At 35.3% G+C, this 20298-nt stretch overlaps 1 protein-coding gene across 1 annotated transcript; it reads left to right on the top strand.

Moving 5' to 3' along the window:
• Positions 1 to 9736: 9736 nt before the first annotated feature.
• LOC147809324 (uncharacterized) lies at positions 9737 to 11434 on the top strand. Its single transcript, XM_087162768.1, has one exon. It carries the CDS (start codon positions 9737 to 9739, stop codon positions 11432 to 11434), a length of 1698 nt encoding a protein of 565 aa, XP_087018894.1.
• Positions 11435 to 20298: the final 8864 nt, after the last annotated feature.

Below are 20298 nucleotides of genomic sequence, written 5' to 3'. Positions count from 1 at the left end.
ATTACAATATATGAAAACAGAAGCATAAATAAAGTGATATCTTATGGCACGTTCTTACTGCAAAACTGAAGCGCGTCTAATTTGTTAGTTACCTTGGGTGGGCCCGAAAATGGATGCGCGCAAGGTAATAGTATAATACAGGATAATTTAAAGCTTGTAATTAAAAAGTTTGAAAATTAAAACAACTATTAAAAAAAAAAAAAAAAAAAAAAAAAAAAACAGGATTTACTCATTTTGAATTGATTTTTAGCAGGAGTCAAATTATTATTGCTGCAGAAGTCCGAAAATTAGGCTCAAAGAGCAATGCCCTAAACACACGAAATTAGAAGACGAACTAAAAACGGAAACAAAAAGAAAACGAAAGTAAGCTAATAGTAGATAATATTAAGCGCTAAAGCTGCTTTAAATATGATCACTATAACATAGCACAATAAAAACAAAAACGGAAACAAAAAGAAAACGGAAGTAAGATAATAGTAGATAATATCAAGCGCTAAAGCTGCTTTAAATATGATCACTATAACATAGCACAAAAAAACAAAGAGAAAAACGAAAATAATTAATAAGTTTTATTAACTGCGCATAAGCTGCAAGTATATAGAACTCATAATATAAGCTAAAAAATTGAGAAAATATGGGAAAAAATACAAAATAATGACAAGAGAAAAAATTATTAGCAATAATATTTTAAAAGAATTTAAAGGATCATAATTTTTAATATCTTAAAAAAAAAAAAAATTATTAAAATTTGGAAAACAAAACTAAGAAAAGATATAATCTCTTCATCAGCTCACACGATTATATCCGCAAAAGGAGTGCTTTCTAATATTGTATTAATATAGCCAAAGCTAAATATATCTATACAACAGTGTGAGGAGCACTCACAAAATTTTAAACGAAATTGGAACACATTAAGTAAAAAATATGTACGGAAAAACAAAGAAATATATCAAGCAAAAAACTGAAAATAAAATGTAAAGAGATTAGAGATCAGTACACGAAAAGAAATCTACATAGTGAGGAGCGAATTAAATGAACTTACGCGTACCGGAATCTTTCAAGAATGATTTATAATATTTTCGTAATAAGATTGCCAGATTACAATATATGAAAACAGAAGCATAAATAAAGTGATATCTTATGGCACGTTCTTACTGCAAAACTGAAGCGCGTCTAATTTGTTAGTTACCTTGGGTGGGCCCGAAAATGGATGCGCGCAAGGTAATAGTATAATACAGGATAATTTAAAGCTTGTAATTAAAAAATTTGAAAATTAAAACAACTATTAAAAAAAAAAAAAAAAAAAAAAAAAAAACAGGATTTACTCATTTTGAATTGATTTTTAGCAGGAGTCAAATTATTATTGCTGCAGAAGTCCGAAAATTAGGCTCAAAGAGCAATGCCCTAAACACACGAAATTAGAAGACGAACTAAAAACGGAAACAAAAAGAAAACGAAAGTAAGCTAATAGTAGATAATATTAAGCGCTAAAGCTGCTTTAAATATGATCACTATAACATAGCACAATAAAAACAAAAACAAACAAAAACGGAAACAAAAAGAAAACGGAAGTAAGATAATAGTAGATAATATCAAGCGCTAAAGCTGCTTTAAATATGATCACTATAACATAGCACAAAAAAACAAAGAGAAAAACGAAAATAATTAATAAGTTTTATTAACTGCGCATAAGCTGCAAGTATATAGAACTCATAATATAAGCTAAAAAATTGAGAAAATATGGGAAAAATACAAAATAATGACAAGAGAAAAAATTATTAGCAATAATATTTTAAAAGAATTTAAAAGATCATAATTTTTAATACCTTAAAAAAAAAAAAAAAAATTAATTAAAATTTTTTAGACGCAATTTTTTAGCTTATATTATGAGTTCTATATACTTGCAGCTTATGCGCAGTTAATAAAACTTATTAATTATTTTCGTTTTTCTCTTTGTTTTTTTGTGCTATATATATATATATATATATACACTGGTGTGCAAGACTCAAGCAGCAAGTGCGTTTTTTATCATAACTCTACAAGAAATCATCCGATTGACATGAAATTTGAATATGATGTACATTATTTTGTACTTAAACGATGGTAAAAGAATAATGGCGCAGAAATGAATATAAAGCTTAAAGTAGGGTATGGAACAAAAAAGGCATTATTTGACATATAGTGGCTTTACACATGATTGCCTGAAGAAGCGTAAGTACAACTGGCAGATGTTCCCTAGTATGGGATATGCCCTCCCCTTACTGTAATTGTTGCTTGGCATCGTCTCTCCATGCTAAGCACCAGATTATCCAGGAGTTCTTGGGTTAAGCGTCTCCATTCCTCCTTTAACGCATCTTTCAGCTGATGGGTGTAACCAGGAAGATACTGTCGTGTCGTAAGACGTCTCCTTAATGCATCCCACACATGCTCTATGGGATTTAGATCTAGAGAGCAAGCTGGCCAATCCATTCGTGTGATATCTTTACCTTCCAGTAGCTCTTGAACATTAGCAGTACGGTGTGGCCGGGCATTGTCATCCATAAAAATGAAGTCTGGTCCAATCGCCCCTCGGAACAGACGCACATGGGGTAGGATTACCTCATTGTAGTAACGGTCTCCAGTTACAGTACCTCGGTCGAAGATCTGAAGCTCAGTCCGCCCGTTCAACATAATGCCACCCCAGACGACAACTCCAGGACCACCGTAACGATCTCTTTCTGCGATGTTATTGGGATGAAATCGACCTCCAACCTCTCTCCAGATCAACTGACGTTAAGAATCGCTTGTAGCATTAAAACGACTCTCATCTGTACAGAGGACGCGACTCCATTGATGAGGTATCCAGGTTTCGTGTTCTCTGCACCACTCTAAACGGTGCCACCGATGGCTAACTTTCAAAGGTATGCAGCGCTCAGGACGTCTAGCAAATAAGCCACCTTTGTGGAGGCGTCTGGCCACTGTAAATCTTGATACTTGTCGTCCTGTGGCTGTGCACAGTTGCTGAGATATGGCGCTCCCTGACTGAAAACGGTTTCTTTTCGCCCGGAGGACAATGTAACGGTCATCTCTTGGTGTTGTTTTCCTTGGACGGCCACCACCAACCTTCCGAACAGCTGTACCAGTAGTTTTAAAGGCATTCCAAGAACGAGAAACAACACTTTTGTTGATCCCGAACTCTTCGGCGACACTGGTCACACTACGCCCCTCCTCAAGCTTCTCAATCATTCTTCCTCGAGTAAAGTCGTCTAAATGATTTCCTGAAGACATGTTTCACAAAACAAATCACTTGCAGCGAATGTCTTTAACTACGGTGCTCTTCATCCTTTTATCACAGCTTTGACCTGCGTGCGCCGACCCACAAGGTTTACGTACACTTACATCACCTACGACGTTTTATTTCTAAAATTTGCATACAAATTTTAGAAATACTGAATTTCTACTGAATTACGTGCATATTATACTGCAATTTCATGGCTATCTTATACTTTGTTGGGGAGCTGTGGCCGAAAAACCACTTGCTGCTTAAGTTTTGCACACCAGTGTAAATAACAAAAAAAAAATTTCAATTTTTTATTAATTTTTTTTTGGTTCAAAGTTTGTTTTGTTAACCCCTTGGGGACGGGTGATTCAGAAAAGCATTCGTGCAAAATCAGAATCAAGTTGTAATGAAATAAAAAACGGTAACTTAAATGTAGTCGTTGTTAATTTGACAGACTTACTTTGCTTTTACTTTAATTATTGTTAGTTTAATCATACATATAATCGATGTTAAGTCCAAGTATAACTAAATAGTTTTATTTTGAACAAAGTAATGGTGAATTAAATAAATCAAACAATTATAACTCCGCCCACAAATAAACTGTTAAAGAATTACTTTGATTACCAGCTTTATCTTTTTACCCTGATTGATATGGTTTCATGCTGGCACGTATTTGTGACAGTCGGCGCGAAAGGGTTAAAAGCCATCCATTACTAACAAATTATTAACTTCTATTTTTTTATAGTTTATTTCCCTGTTTCTGATTGCAATAATAGATCCAAATTTGGGTAACTAAAAATAGTATCATTTCCCGGAAAACAAAACATCTTGTTAAACTTTAGAACTTCTAATTTTTTTAAAGATCTGTCTATAACTTTATAAAATCACTTATCTATTATTTGTGTAAGTATGTGGGGGAAAACTGGTCCTAGTGGTGCAATTTATCTGGCACCTTGCCTTTATATATATATATATTACCTTAAATTGTTATTAAGGTAACAAATTAAGTTACCTTAAATTGTTATTTGTAGACCCCCTTAAATATTCTGGTAAACTAGGACTTTCAAGTTGGCAGCTATGCTAAAAGCTTTGTCGTATATAAGATGTCGTAGTTATCAATGCAGTATCTCTTCAAAAAATTTGCCACCTCTTTTTATTTATTTCAAATAAATACATGATGTGTCATGCTTGTCAAATGATGTGATAGGTTAAAGTTAGGGGGTTTTATAAAGTTAAAGTAATTGAAAGAAATACTGTATATATATATATATATATATATATATATATATATATATATATATATATATATATATATATATATATATATATATATATATATATATATATATATATATATATATATATATATATAATTTTGTCTGTGGAGATTATAAGTACGAGAAGAATTAACAAATTAAGTTACCTTAAATTGTTATTTGTAGACCCCCTTAAATATTCTGGTAAACTAGGACTTTCAAGTTGGCAGCTATGCTAAAAGCTTTGTCGTTTATAAGATGTCGTAGTTATCAATGCAGTATCTCTTCAAAAACTTTGCCACCTCTTTTTATTTATTTCAAATAAATACATGATGTGTCATGCTTGTCAAATGATGTGATAGGTTAAAGTTAGGGGGTTTTATAAAGTTAAAGTAATTGAAAGAAATACTCGTTTGCTTTAAACAAATGCGTAGTACCATTTTTTTTCTGCTTATTGATGTTTTTCACACAAAGACTCTTTCTTGTGGCTTCGCATTAATAGATTAAACTTATGTTCAAATCATTGATTCTGTATTCCTCCTGAATCCTATAAAGAAAGCGGAAGTCTTGCGGACCTCCTTTGACGTCACAGCAGCTCAGATTATTGTAAATCAGTGGTTCCCAAACTTTTTTGATCCATGGACCCTTTTTTATAGTCAAAACTTTCCACATGACCCTCAAGAGAAAAAGCTACATAAATGCATAGTCTAAAAATTACAAATTTTAAAAACAAAATTGTTGAAGAAATATTCATAAAAATCATAACTTTTGTTTAAAGTAAAATTTTTGAAAAAATAATGACTTGGTTGTATGAGTGTATTCATGTCCGACAAAATGCTTGTGAGTAGTAACTGCAAATCCCCACGAGCACTAATTTCTAGTCAGTTTCTTTTTTATGAGGAGGTTCATAACGGCACTGAGGCAATGTTCTACCAATTAGGAAGACTGTAAAGCTGACAACAATTTCTATACAATTACCCATAATGCAGGATATAAAATTGGGATCTGTTTTTGTAACCAGAATTTGTGGTACCCTTGTTCAAACATTGGCTTTAAGTTCCACATTTATGGATGTTTCAATACCTTGCGCGCCAAAGCCTATCAATTAAAACGTATTAGCGTTTTATATAACATGGATTAGCCATATGATGCTCACTACGTACTCTTGCGCGCCGAATCCCATCAATTAAAAATGAAAACTGTTGCCAGCGCGAGAAAAGAAATATCATCGGTTTTATTGATACATACGTACGTATTAGCGTTTTATATAATATAGATTCGTAGTCTTATATAATTCACCACTCTCGGAGATGCCAACTGATAGGGTAAAGGCCGCTGCGCGGCCTAGGCACCCAGTTTTGTTTAAAGAAAGAAAGAGAGAGATGCCAACTGCCAAAACAATTAAAAAAAACGGTGAATAACAACTATGTGCTTTTGCACATATTTGACTATTTTTGCTTGCTTTTTAAAATTTATAGCATGATATAAGTACTATAAAGTGGTGAATTATGTAACCCTACGAATTATTTAGAAATAGTTGTGGAAAAAAATCTACTAAATTGAACCAAGAATCACAGTTGATGAACTACCACTTTATAATATATATTTACTGTCCGGAGCAATTTGTCATGCTTAACCTTTCAAAATGCAAAGCAAAATTTACTTGTTAATTAATTTACCATTTTCTTAATTATTTTGACGTGTCCAGAGCAGGTACGCATGTTTTATACACTAGTAAATTGATGTTTAACAATAGTAGTGGTAGTTACGCCATAATACTCTATCACCAGAATTTTATCAGGGATAAAATTCGATGAACGGATACCACAAGCTGCTGTATTTGTGAAAAACCAAGAAAGCTGTATTAAATTCACCAGATTTGAGCGTTTTTCGTGAGAGCTGTATTAAGTTCACGGTTGTATGTGTGGTCTCGCCTGTGTTTCCTATTGGTAGTCGAGTGTATGCAGGATACCGTAGTGTATAAATGAGGCTGAGAAGCAACAGTGCGAGGAGGACGATGACGCAGTCACAAATAGCAAGTCAACTTTTTAATGTGGACCATCCACCGAAGTAGGCGCGTTTATATCACGTCCTCTGATCACCAATGAGGGGTGAGGATAACTTACCTTACCTCCTCTTGTATTTATTTATAAATAGATAAAAGCTGTAGTACTAAAAACACGGGGAAAAAGAACTATATATTTATTTTTGTTTCGTTCATCAGAGGAGAACAACTTGGAAGAAGTTGTCATCCAGTGCTTCAATAATGAAGTTGGTTGGTTGCTTCTAATGCCACTTGCCACACGGGCAATCCTGCTTGAATGCTCTGTAAAACCGATCAAATTTACTGAGATGCCAACTGCTCCGGAGAGGTCAAAATAATAAAAGAAACGGTAAATAACTACAAACTAAATTTTGCAAACAATTGACTATTTTGTTTGCTTTTTAAGATGTGTAACTAATATGCTCTTCTCTTTCTCTTTATTTAACTAAAATTGGGTGCCTGGGCCGTGCAGCGGCCCCTAACCCATTCATCATGAAGTATTTACAAGTTGAATTAAAAAACATTTTGAATTATGCAGCATTTAGGTAGCATTACAGAAGATCAAGCATATTTGCTTGATAAATTAAACATGATTTGATATTTAATATAAGTCATGATTTATGCAATAATCAGAAATTTTCGTGAATATAAAAAGCACAATTGATATTTAAGCATTGATTGGTATTAAATTTGATGCAATCATAGGTTGTGATTAAAATATGAATTAAATTAATGTATAAACAATTACAATTGATATTTTAGCATTGAATGGAATTCAAATTTCATGCATTCATAAGTTGTGATAAATTATGAGTAAAATTAGAATATATGCAAATGCGATTGACAATTTAGCATTGAATAAAGTTAGAATTGTGTAATTTTAAGTTGTAAAACAAATATAACATGATATATGATAAATTTACAGAAGTTTTGTTTAATATTGGTGTCGCCATCTATCGGACACAGTTTGCTATTTAATTGAGCTGTTTTACTTTTTTCATTGAAGAAAAGTTTGATAATCTACATATTACACTAATGCAAGAGTTCAGAATGAATAGTCCGGAATTGGGCATGACTATGACATTATGGAGCATTATCTCTAATGATTCTTTGCAGTAATTGGTGTACCTCTTCATTCTTTATGAGTTCTCGCAGTTCTTTTATTATTATGACCAGTCTGCGAGCCATACCGGCTGTTGTTGTGGGAATCGGGTGAGAGCCCTTCCTAGTGGGACGGGCTATGCACCCAGTGTAGTTTGCGGTGTGGGATTCACTACAGTTGCAACATTTTGGTGGAGTGTGTCTGTCCTTTCTGCATTCATGGGAGCGATGATTGCCAGCGCATTTCACACATCTTGAGGCAGCGTTGCATGATCTTTGAGTGTGGTGGAATGCTTGACAATTAAAACATTGAATTGGTCCACGACCCCCCCTAAATCTCTCTATTCTGACTGGAATACTTTGAATAGTGGTGATGGAGTTAATTTGATGATTTTGCACTGTATTTTTAAGAATTATGAGAAAAAGTGGGAGGAGCCTATAGGCCTCGCCCACATTTCTCTTAAACTGTATGACTTTATGAGTTGTAATGCCTGTTTTTGCCAGTTGATGGGAGATCTCATTTGTTTTGTATTCTGTTGATAGTCCACGGAGTAATACTTTAATATGTATGGTTGGATGTGCTTGTGCAGAGGTTATGGGTGTGTCTGTTTCTTCAATGGGAACTTCCATGGGTGGAGCTATGTCAGAGTTGACTATTGTTTCAGATAGTAGCAAGGAGGTGGCGGCATCTATTGGTGAAGAAGAGGTGCTTTCTGTAATCATGATTTGTGTATCCTCAATATTTTTGGCTTTGTTTTGCTTTTTCTTCTTCCTTTTTCGCTTTTTTGTAGGAGGCTCTGCATTATTTTTAGCTGCATTTTCTGTATCGGTTGTCATTTCGCTTTTCTGTTCTAAATTTTGGCCTGCATCTTGAGTTTCCATAAGTTGAGTTTTGAGTTGCGAGCAATCCTGGAGCTCTTTCGCTGTTGTTTCAATTTCTTCGCTGGTCATCCTTATCATTTCCATCCATTCTTCATATAACTTTCGTTCACCTGGACTCATGCTTTCCACATTGACCGTTGGTTCTCGTGAAGTCTTTTCGGTTTGCCATTTTCCGCCACGTGGATGATTTTGATATGTAGCCATATTGCGTGATTTGATTTTGTTGTCGAATTCTGTGGATTCCTCATCCGTCGTAGAGTCACTGAGGTTTTGACGCCCGGTAGGCGTGCTTGTCTTTCCACCACGTCCGCAACGTCGAAGACTCATTTTGCAGTACTTTAAAAATTGAATTGAATAAACTTAGTTTTTGCACTTTACTTTAAACTACGATCTTCAAACTTTGCCACGTCCAGACATAATTTCGAGAGAATTATTAAGAACTACTCACCAAAAGGATTAAACATCAATAACTCTAAACATCAAAATTTTTTCCTCGTCAGGAACATCAAATGGGCTGACCGGAATCGTCAAGGATCTGAATCAACTCTGAAACTCGCTAGCGAGGTGACCGGATTCGCATCAATCAAGTTGACCTTTATCATAATTTCAGGACGCTACAACATCCATTTGCAACTCCCTACCGTAACTAATATGCTAATAAAGTGATGAATTATATAATCCTATGAATTATTTAGAAATAGTGGTAGATAAAAATCTACTAAATTGAATTTATTAAATCAGTAATCACAATTGATAAATTACCACTTTAAAATATTTATTATTGTTGGGATCTTCCATGTAATTCCAGTGGCGCTAGTATCGCGGTTGTGATGTAACTGCAACTGTGTTTACATTGTATGTTTCAGTTTCGGTTTCCAGTATGTTCTATTGTTGATGTGTTCTGTGTACGTATTGTGAATAAAGTTATTGTTATGTTATAAGTTATCAATATGAGTGCTATCATTGTCAATCATCCTAAATACATATACCATGCCTTATAATAAACGGTCACAACAGTTTTGGCGACGAGGAGAAAAATAAGAAGAAATAATCAATAGAATTTCAAGATCGTTCAAAAACGAAACTTCAAAATGGATGAAATTTCAAAACGGAAATGTTTCAAGTAATTGAATTCAGGTACTGTAATTAATTTAAATTTTCAACTATTTTTTTCAAACTTTCAATATATAAATAATGAATGCTGAACAATTCCAAACATTTATTGCTGCATTTAATCAGCAACAACAAGCAATGATAGCACAAATCGAAAAACATTTTTCAAAAGAACAGTCTATTGATTCATCAGTAAATCTTGTTAATGTGCATCCTTTTGAAAATTATGATTCAAAACGTGAAAAATTTTCATGCTATTTAGAACGATTTGAAAATTATTGTTCTGTGAAGGGTGTTATTGATAAAGATAAAATTGCTCAACTTCTATGTGTATCTATTGGTTCATCACACTATAATAATTTGGCAGCTTTTCTTGGACCAGAGAAACCAGTCAAACAATTATCACATGATAATCTTGTGAAAGCTTTCAAGCAAATGCTAATTCCTAGAAAAAATGTAGTTGTTTCTCAACATTATTTTTTAAATATATATCAAAAAGAACATGAATCAATTTCAGAATTTGTAGCTGCTTTGCAACGTGATATAGTTGAATGCGAATTTTCTGTGAAATGTGACTGTGATAAATCAGTAACAATTGCAGATGTTTTTCTCCGGGCTCAGTTCATTCGAGGATTGCGTGATGACTGGTTGCGCGAACAGGTGCTACAATCAGATTTAATAACTTTCGATGATGTCTTATCAAAAGCGATTGCTCTGGAGGCGTCCAAAATCGAAAGTAAAGAACTCACTCAAAAAGGTTCTCCACGCTCTACTTCTTACGCTTTAAGTGACAATAATAAAGTTTCAAATTTCTCAGCACGTCATAGAAATCGTTCCAGTTCACGATCTAGTTCTCAACGCCAGAAACCAGATTATAGAGCCCTTGGTATTGAAAATCTATGCATCAGATGTGGCAGAAATAATCACCAAGTCAAAGATTGTCGAATTAATAAAACTAAACTAAAATGTGATTCATGCAAAAAAATAGGTCATGTTAGTAAAGTCTGCATTTCAACTTTAATTAAGATGCCACGAAAGTCAATGAATTCCAGTCCCAGACCTTCTCTTCATGCTGTTTCAACTGAAGTACATGATCAAAATATTACATTTGGTGTCAACTCTATTCACAGCTCTTCACCATGCTATAAAGTTATAGATTTATTTGAAGTTTGCCATGACTCTGACAAATATATCGTCTCTGTATACCTCAATGGGAAGCTACAACATTTCGAAGTAGATTCTGGAGCAAAGTTTTCCCTACTTTCAGAAACTGATTTTGAACGTTTAAATTTAAATGTGCCCTTGGAAAAATCAAACATTGCTTTTCGTACTTATTCTGGAGATATCATTCAGCCCAAGGGGAAAGTGCATGTAAATGTTGCATTTCAAAACAAAAACATTACAGGTGAACTTCATATTGTTCCAGCTGGATGTGCAGCTATTCTAGGCCGTCAATGGATTCGAGCCTTAGAAATCGAACTTTTACAAATAGATGCTAATATATCAAACACTTCAATTCATAAATCACCAGTGTATCAAATCAACCCTCTCAATTCACTTTTGGAAAAATTTTCACCCCTCTTTGAAGAACGAGTTGGTTGCGTCCCTCATTTTCAAGTATCACTTCAACTTAGGGATGGAGCAAAAGCCATTTTTACTAGGGAGCGTGACGTTCCTTATGCTCTCCGGTTCGTTGAACGAGCCCTATTACAACTCCGAAAATCACATTGCTGGTTTTCAGTCGGATATCGGCATTATAGCAGGGGACTTACAACCTAGAAGCGCAGTTATCCATCGCAGGGGACAGATTGACCTTTTTCCCATCATGATCGACAGAGACCTAGTCGTTGTCGAGCTGGCACGGGCAGAGCGGTCGGTCCTTTTCGTCTCAGTATATGTTCCTCCCTCCGCAATACTCACACCAATCCTCAACTCTCTTCAGACCCTCATTATTAATCACCCCGAAAAGGACTTTATCATTAATGGAGACTTCAATGCCAAAAACATTTTTTGGGGCAACTCAATGGACGACTGTAGGGGAAGGGAGATGATGGAATTCATTTTGCTCATGGACCTTGAGGTGGCCAATGACCCTAGTTCACTTTCAACTTACCACTCTGTCCTTGGTGATAGCTGGATTGATCTCACGCTCCATACTAGCAAACATCTTGAGATACAGAATTGGAGGGTCATCGACCACGAAACACTGAGCGACCACAGACTAATAGAGATGGAAATAACAGAGGAACAACAGACTGTTTATCTAGCGGACAAGATCAACTACCAGGACTTGGATCTATTCGCACTGTCAGCAAACATACTAAAACTCACACAAGGTATACAGGAGGAGGTGGAGACAATAAAAACTAGAGAACATATAGATAAATATATCGAAAATGCAACAATCGGGATCAAAAATGCTTGCAAAGCCTCGAGGAAAAAACGATGTAAATCATTTCCCAAAAGCCCGAAATGGTGGTCGTTAGACCTTGCTATCCAGAGAAAACGGGTAAGGGCCACAAGAAGGCAATTTCAGTCTGATTCTAATCAGATAACACGTAACATCAAGAAAATTAAATACAAAAAAGAAAAATCCCTTTATATCAAAAACATCAGAAGACACAAGACGGAAGCCCTGAGAGCTCACTTGACCGGAATAACCACTAAGGAATGCTTCGGCTCGGAATACCACATTGCCAGGGGTGGATTCTTGGGCGAAACTGCCCTAAAGTCACAACTGAAACCAGACGATACCTACACTGAAAACTTCAGAGACACTATTGAACATATTCTCGACTATCATTTCTCGAAAGAAATAGAACAACAAATGCCTGAGATCACCAACAACAATATAGAACAACCGTTCACCAATACAGAAATCGAATATACAATTAAACAATTGAGAAACAATAAGTCACCAGGACCTGACGGAATACCAACTGAAGTCCTCAAAGCAATCTGGAGTATACACCCCTATTGGATACAACACGTTATGAACAAATGTCTCGAACTTAACTACTTTCCACAGCCCTGGAAAACCGCAAAGGTTATACTTATACCCAAGACTGGTAAGGACCTCCATCGGCCGGATGGCTATAGACCAATTTCCCTTCTACCAACTTGGGGAAAGCTGTTAGACAAGCTGATCACAAACAGGCTCCTTTTCTATCTGGAGGATAATAATTATCTCCACACAAATCAGCACGGCTTCAGAACAGGAGGATCTACTGCAACGGCCATGAGGTCACTACTTAACATCATAGAAACAGCAAAAAACAAGGGACAGCATACTCTAGGAGTTTCACTGGATATCAAAGGCGCTTTCGACAGCGTGAGGAAACACAGAATTATGGAGCAACTGGTTAATATCAACACGTCATGGACACTTACCTGTCTTATTCAGAGTTTCCTAACAGATAGAGCTATAATACATCAATCAAAATCTCTGACACTGCGAAAACACATAAATAAAGGTGTACCACAGGGCTCTAGCCTTGGACCGATTCTCTGGCTCCTAATCGCAAATGACATTTTGACACAGTCGTACAGTGAGGGAGAATCAACCATCGCATATGCTGACGATTTTATGGTCACGGTGGTGGGCACGGGGGTGGATCGCCTCGGGCCCACCATGTCGAATATACTAACCAAATACCAAAACTGGGCTAAAAAGCATGAATTAACATTTAGTACTACCAAGACACAGGCAATCGTATTCCCAAAGCAAAAGCAGATCACAAGAAAACCAACCGTAAAACTGGATAATCAGACCATTAGAGTACACTATACAATCGACTACCTCGGATTTCGCTTAAACAACCTATTGTCTTGGCTCCCTCATCTTGAGAAACTCTACACAAAAATTTCAAAACTACAATACAAGTTAAATAGACTATCGGGAGCCGATTGGGGCCTAGATCCAAAAATAAGAAAGCTGATTTACTTACAGTGTACTCAAAAAATCGTAATTTATGGAGCTGAGATCTGGTATAGTGAGAAGGTAAAAATTTTTAACAAGATTAGGAAAATAGAGAGACTACCTTTGCTAAACATAACCAAGGCTTATAGCACCACGTCCACCTCGGCCTTACAAATTCTTGCAGGAACTATACCCCTTGACCTGATCGTCAGAACAGAAGCCGACATCTCTAATATCTATTTACATGATAAACCTACTGATAGACAGATTGACCTACTATATAAACACCCCGCAGAACATTATCAAATCTCTTTTAATTTTAACCCACCAACAAACACGGGAATGGAGATCTACACTGATGGGTCAAGAATGACATATAATAACGAGACCAGAGTCGGCTGCGCCTTTGTAGTTTACCAAAATGGTAACCAGATTGACCAATGCCAATTCAGACTTTGTGAAAATTCCACTGTATTTAAAGCAGAACTGTGGGCAGTTCTTCAGGCAATAATGTTCATAAACACGAACGGGATCAGTAAACATGTCAACATATTCTCAGACTCACTTTCGGGCCTCCAAGCACTTGAGCGGCCGAAAGACGCGGACTATCTCGTAACTATGATAAAAATGCACCACAAAAACAACATTGGCTTGTCATGGATAAGGGCCCATGTGGGACACGAAGGAAATGAAAAAGCGGACATTTATGCCAAAAGGGCCTGCGAACTAGAAAAAATCGATACTTATAATTCCCCATCAAGAAGAACCATTCGGCAGCAAAAGAGAGACGAGATTTTGGACATATGGCAGAAGAGATGGGATGAAGAACATGAACAGGGTCGACACACTTATAATCTAATTAAAAACGTAAACCCAAGAACATTAAACAGTAATTTTTATCTCAACCAATTCTTAACAGATCACGGTACCCAGCACACCTATCAGGCCCGCTTTCATCATAAAGATCCTAACTGCCCCTCATGTAACACCACCGATAACTTGGACCACATACTAACCAGATGCCCCGAATACCAAACCATAAGAACAGGCTTCTTCCCTGCCGGGTTCAATTACGAACAATTGAGACAAAATTGGAGAAACAAACAGATTAAACAGGGAATCATTGAAATAATCAAGTCACACTTCGAGAGACATACGCCGGAAATCATCGACAGATAACACTTCTCACAGTCGTCAAATCATTATGCATAACAATCACTACACAGATCGAAATCTTGCTACAGCTCGCGGATATAATGCCAATTAGACCTTACCTTATTGGAAACCGTAGATTCGTCACACAACCCCCCCATATAAAAACCATTTTTTGTTTGTGTAATCGAACATCTTTACTTCTGTTCATGATTACCACCGTGCCCATCATCTTCACATCTGTTTCAACATTCTCCTGTAAATATTATACTTGCTGATCATCTTTACTTCTGTTCATTGTTGCCATTATACTTATCATCTTTCACTTGTAAAAACTACACTATGTTTGTTCAATGGATCATCTGCCTCCCCGGATGCCTCCCACAGGAGGCGGGACGGGGTTAAGCCAAGCTTATGCTCTCCGGGACCGCGTCAATAAAGAATTGGACTCTCTTGAGGCAGATGGAATAATATCCTTAGTGCCTGCGAGTGATTGGGGATCACCATTGGTTGTCATTCCAAAACCAAACGGTGGCGTCCGATTATGTGTTGATTACAAATGTGGTGTCAATGAACGATTAATTCAATCAAATCATCCTGTAAGAAGGATAGATGATGTGCTTCATAGTCTTCGAAATTCAAGATATTTTTGTAAACTTGATTTATTTAAAGCCTACCTACATTTAAAAGTTGATGAAGATAGTAGCATGATACAGACCATTTCAACACATCGTGGTACGTATCGCATGCATAGGCTTAGTTTTGGAATCAAGACAGCACCATCAGAATTCAATCGCATTCTTTCTCAAATTCTCAAAGGGTTACCAAAAACAGAATCTTACTTTGACGATATTATTATACATGGTGAAACACTTCAAGAATGTACTGAAAATTTAGAAGCTTGCTTACAAAGACTTTCTGACTATGATCTGCACATAAATAAACAAAAGTGTTCCTTCTTTCAAGAAAAAATCGAATATCTCGGACATGTTATTGAATATAATAAGATAAGTAAATCGCCAACAAAAATTCAAGCTGTTCAAGAAATGCCAAGACCATCAAATATTGAAGAAATCAAACGATTTTTGGGACTTGTAACTTACTACTCCCGTTTTATGCCAAATTTTTCAACTGTATCATACCCACTTCGACGGTTGCTAAGAAAAAACCAGCCTTGGGGTTATGGACTGCAAGTTGTGAATCTGCATTCCTGAAACTGAAAAATGAACTTACCAGTGATAGAGTTCTTGTTCCTTTTGATCCTAGTTTACCAATTGTCCTGACCACAGATGCCAGCCCTACGGGAATTGCAGCATTATTGAGTCACTCTAAACAAGGTGTAGAAAGACCTATTGCTTACGCATCTCGTTCACTTACCAACTCCGAACAAAACTATAGCCAATTAGATCGAGAGGCTTTAGCTATTATTTTTGGTGTTACACAATTCTTCAATTACTTATTTGGTAAACATTTCAAACTTATTACTGACAATGAGCCACTAACAAGAATTTTTCATTCTCATAAGGCACTACCACGTATGACTTCAGCACGATTACTTCGCTATGCTTCCTACTTATCAAGTTTTGATTACTCAGTGCAATTCAAAAAGGGATCTGAAAATGAAAATGTCGATTGCCTGTCTAGAGCTCCAATTCAAAAACCCGAAAACTCAGTCGATACATTTATAGGGGAAGAAGCAAATCAAATATGTGCCGAAAACATTTTCCAGATTTCAAGTGAAAAAATAACATCTTTAACAATCCAGTCTGAAACAAAGAAAGATCCAGAACTCAGCGAAATAATTGAAAGGCTGAACAACAACTCTGAAGATTCAGAATTTACATTGTTTGATGGCATACTTTTTCGAAGAGAAAGAGTAGTTATTCCAAAAAGCTTACGTTCAAACATACTAAAGGAACTTCACGAAACTCATCTAGGAATAACTAAAATGAAGCAACTGGCAAGACAGTATGTTTATTGGCCTGCCATTGATCGTGACATTGAAAATTTAGTCAAAGGATGTGAAGGCTGCGCATTGACAAAGTCTAATCCTCCAAAGGTATCTGTCCATCCGTGGAAATCTCCAGCAGATAACTGGGACAGAATTCATATAGATTATGCAGGTCCATTTGAAAATTACTATTTTTTGGTGTGTGTTGATGCTAAGTCCAAATGGGCAGAAGTCGAAGTCATTAAAGATGCCCCAACTAGTTCAAAAACTATCCTTTTGATAGAAAAAATGTGTTCTTTTCATGGCTATCCACAGGTTATTGTATCTGATAATGCTTCAATATTTCAAAGTGAAGAATTCCATTCTTATTGTTCTAATCGAGGAATATTTCAAAAATTCATCGCTCCAGGACATCCTGCCACCAATGGTCTTGCAGAGCGAAACGTCCAAACCTTAAAGCAAAAGTTAAAAGCTTCTTTTCTTGAAAAATCCTCAATCCCAAGTAAAGTTCAAAACATATTATTCCGTTATAGAGCAATACCTCTAGCTTGTGGACAGTCACCTGCTCAATTATACTTACATAGAAAAATCCGCATACGTTTAAACTCAATCTTTCCTTATCATCCAACACCATCAACAGTTTCCAGTACTCCTGTAAGATCTTTTTCAGTGGGGGAGAGAGTCCAGGTGAGGTTGTTCATAAATAACCATAACGTATGGCAGTTTGGCAAAGTCGTGAAAAAGTATGGTACACGTCATTATTTGATTTTACTAGACTCAGGTCGGCAATTAAAGAGACACATAAACCAATTAAGATCAACATTAATTCCAGAGAAAAAAAAGTGTGTGACTTTTGGCCCAACCCAGTCTTTTGACATTCCAAGACCATCTAAGATCTCCTCACCTACTCAGCCTAGTATTCCAGAACTTCCAACAAATTCCAAACAGGACGTTGTGACAAAACCAAAAAGAAAGAGACAATTACCTACACGCTTTAGGGACTTCGTAATGTCATAAGCATATTTCAAATCTGTGTTAAGTATTTTCAATTAAGTGTATTTTTCAAACATATTCAATTTTTAAGTAGCTAATGTTTTCAATTAACTGTTATTTCAATTCTAATTAAGTGGGGGAGACTGTTGGGATCTTCCATGTAATTCCAGTGGCGCTAGTATCGCGGTTGTGATGTAACTGCAACTGTGTTTACATTGTATGTTTCAGTTTCGGTTTCCAGTATGTTCTATTGTTGATGTGTTCTATGTACGTATTGTGAATAAAGTTATTGTTATGTTATAAGTTATCAATATGAGTGCTATCATTGTCAATCATCCTAAATACATATACCATGCCTTATAATAAACGGTCACAACAATTATTTGTCCGGAGCAAGTTGGCATCTCTGAATTTAAGGCAGAGTGTGCGTTTCTTGTTTTTCATTGGCGCCATCTATGGCCGAAAATTCGACTTCTGTCACACCATACGTCGCACCTGTTTATAGGGCGGACCCATTCATTCATCCACAGATCGTAATTTTGACCTGAATCAGATAACGATCGATGTCCAATCCAGTACCCCCAGAGGTATTGATTTGTTATGGGAACATTGAGGAATTTTGCGACTCGACAGGTTTAACGTGCATCAGTCACTTTACTACACGAGGAGTCTTCGGCCGGCGGGAACTCTCGGACATGGGCTCAGAGCCCTACTGACCAGGTTATCCCGATCTTTCAATAATAAAGAAAGAAAAATAAAATAATTTAAAAATTATTTATAGGTACCGCTGTATTTTGGCAAATATTTGCCACCGCTGCAATCAAAAATCACTATCAATATATTTGTACGATAAAATTTTAAATATTTGCTGAAAAAGATACACGTTTTCATTTATTCGCGTTCATCTAATCGCTTGAAATTATATAACGTTGTTTTTTATGCATCTTATTAAATAATTTTTCAGTTACATTAGATAATGATTCCTTTTTTAGATAATATTCATTTCGTTTGTCCAGATGCGAAAAACGTGGTATTTTTACATGCACTGATAATTCAAAATGGAGTATTTCAAACTTCAAACAGTTTAGTTTCCACCTTGAATAGCATAAGCACTTGATTATCCATACAAACTCATAAACAGTTCATGCGATAACATTTCCTATCAATTTGTAAACATTATAAATTTTATTTTCAAATTTCAAATTTTATGCATTTTCCAGCAATCGTGCTTGAGCGTTGATTAATGAATTATATTTTTGCGAAGCGAAAGGTTCTAATTAAATTTTGTTTAACTTTAATTATCTGAATCGAAACATAATTCGCGATCGCAACGAACTATAGGGGGCGTTGTTGTATGAGACGCATACCTGCGATTTCTATATGAACCGTCATTCAGTTACTGTGGAGACGTCGTTAATGTAGCGTGTAGCATTGCAACGTTCCTTCTTTAATGTGGCTTATTAAATTTAAAAAAGAAAAATGCTTGATATTCTTTCTTGTGCAACCGAAAACAAGATGGTATCTCTTTTTATTAGAGAAGGAATATCACATCGGAAAAATATTTGTACATTAACAGAAAAAAATATGCATATTCTCATAAGAGTTAAAACCTAATGCCCGAGAAATAGTATTACTAAATTTAATGATATAACATGAAAGGCCCATTTGAACTTTACATTCCATAGTTTTAAGAATCATATTACTTCAAAAATTAAAATGAACATAAGCCTCATAATTTTATGAAATTTAATTTAGCAAAAAAAGTTTTTTGACAACAATTTTTATCAAAAAATTTCAAGTTTCAATAAAAATCATTATTTAGAAACTAAGAAACGTAAAATAAAGAATACTGACGAAACAAAAACAAAAAAAAAAACAATTCTTTTTTGTCGCCATTTTTAGTGCTACGAAAATTCGTCTTTGGGATTTGCCAAAAACAAAACAAGATGCAATTTTATTTTTTCAGGAGGGAAATATTTTACCGAAAAAACGAAAATGTACCAATTCCCAACAACATGAAACTTTATCTTGGTAAACGTACGTTTTGGAAATGTTATTTCATTTGGAATCTTATTTATCAGAGTTCATATGGCGATATGATTGTTTTGAATCTATGCTAAACTCTATATCGGCTCATTTTCCACCGAAATCCGATTGACTATTTTGATTTTAAATAAAGTGTTTTATTTTATGAATTATCGCAAAAATTTTAAGTGTAGATTGGCGGCACTTAAAAACCGCCAAATCTGTAGCGGCGGTGGCGTTAATACGTAAGTACCGAATTTTTATTCCATACTTTTCTGAATCATATTACTTCAAACATTGGAATATACAAGAAGTATACATAAACACATAATGTTATACCATTTAATTTTTCAAAAAAAGTATTTTGAGAACAATTTTTATCAAAAAATTATAAACTAAAAAACGGAAAATAAAGAATTCTTAGGATAAAAAAACGATTTTAAGAATTCCTTACATTGAAATAAAAACTTTCATATTGTTTCTTTTTTTACTATTCTTATAGTTCTTAATCAGACGTAAAAAACCATTCTGTAGAGAAACATCATCAAATGAAAAAAAAATATTTACAAGCAAATTTTTTATTGTAAAAATCATTGCACTTAC

This window comes from Parasteatoda tepidariorum, chromosome 5 (assembly GCF_982258835.1).
Source record: "Parasteatoda tepidariorum strain Cologne lab strain chromosome 5, Ptep-v5.0, whole genome shotgun sequence".
Lineage (NCBI taxonomy): Eukaryota > Metazoa > Arthropoda > Arachnida > Araneae > Theridiidae > Parasteatoda > Parasteatoda tepidariorum.
The sequence above is the reverse complement of the archived record's forward strand: the minus strand, read 5'-3'. Positions and strand labels throughout refer to the sequence as shown.

What these genes read in the sequence shown, in the direction of transcription:
- LOC147809324 (XM_087162768.1), top strand. Translation starts at nt 9,737, where the DNA reads ATGAATGCTGAACAATTCCAAACATTTATTGCTGCATTTAATCAGCAA.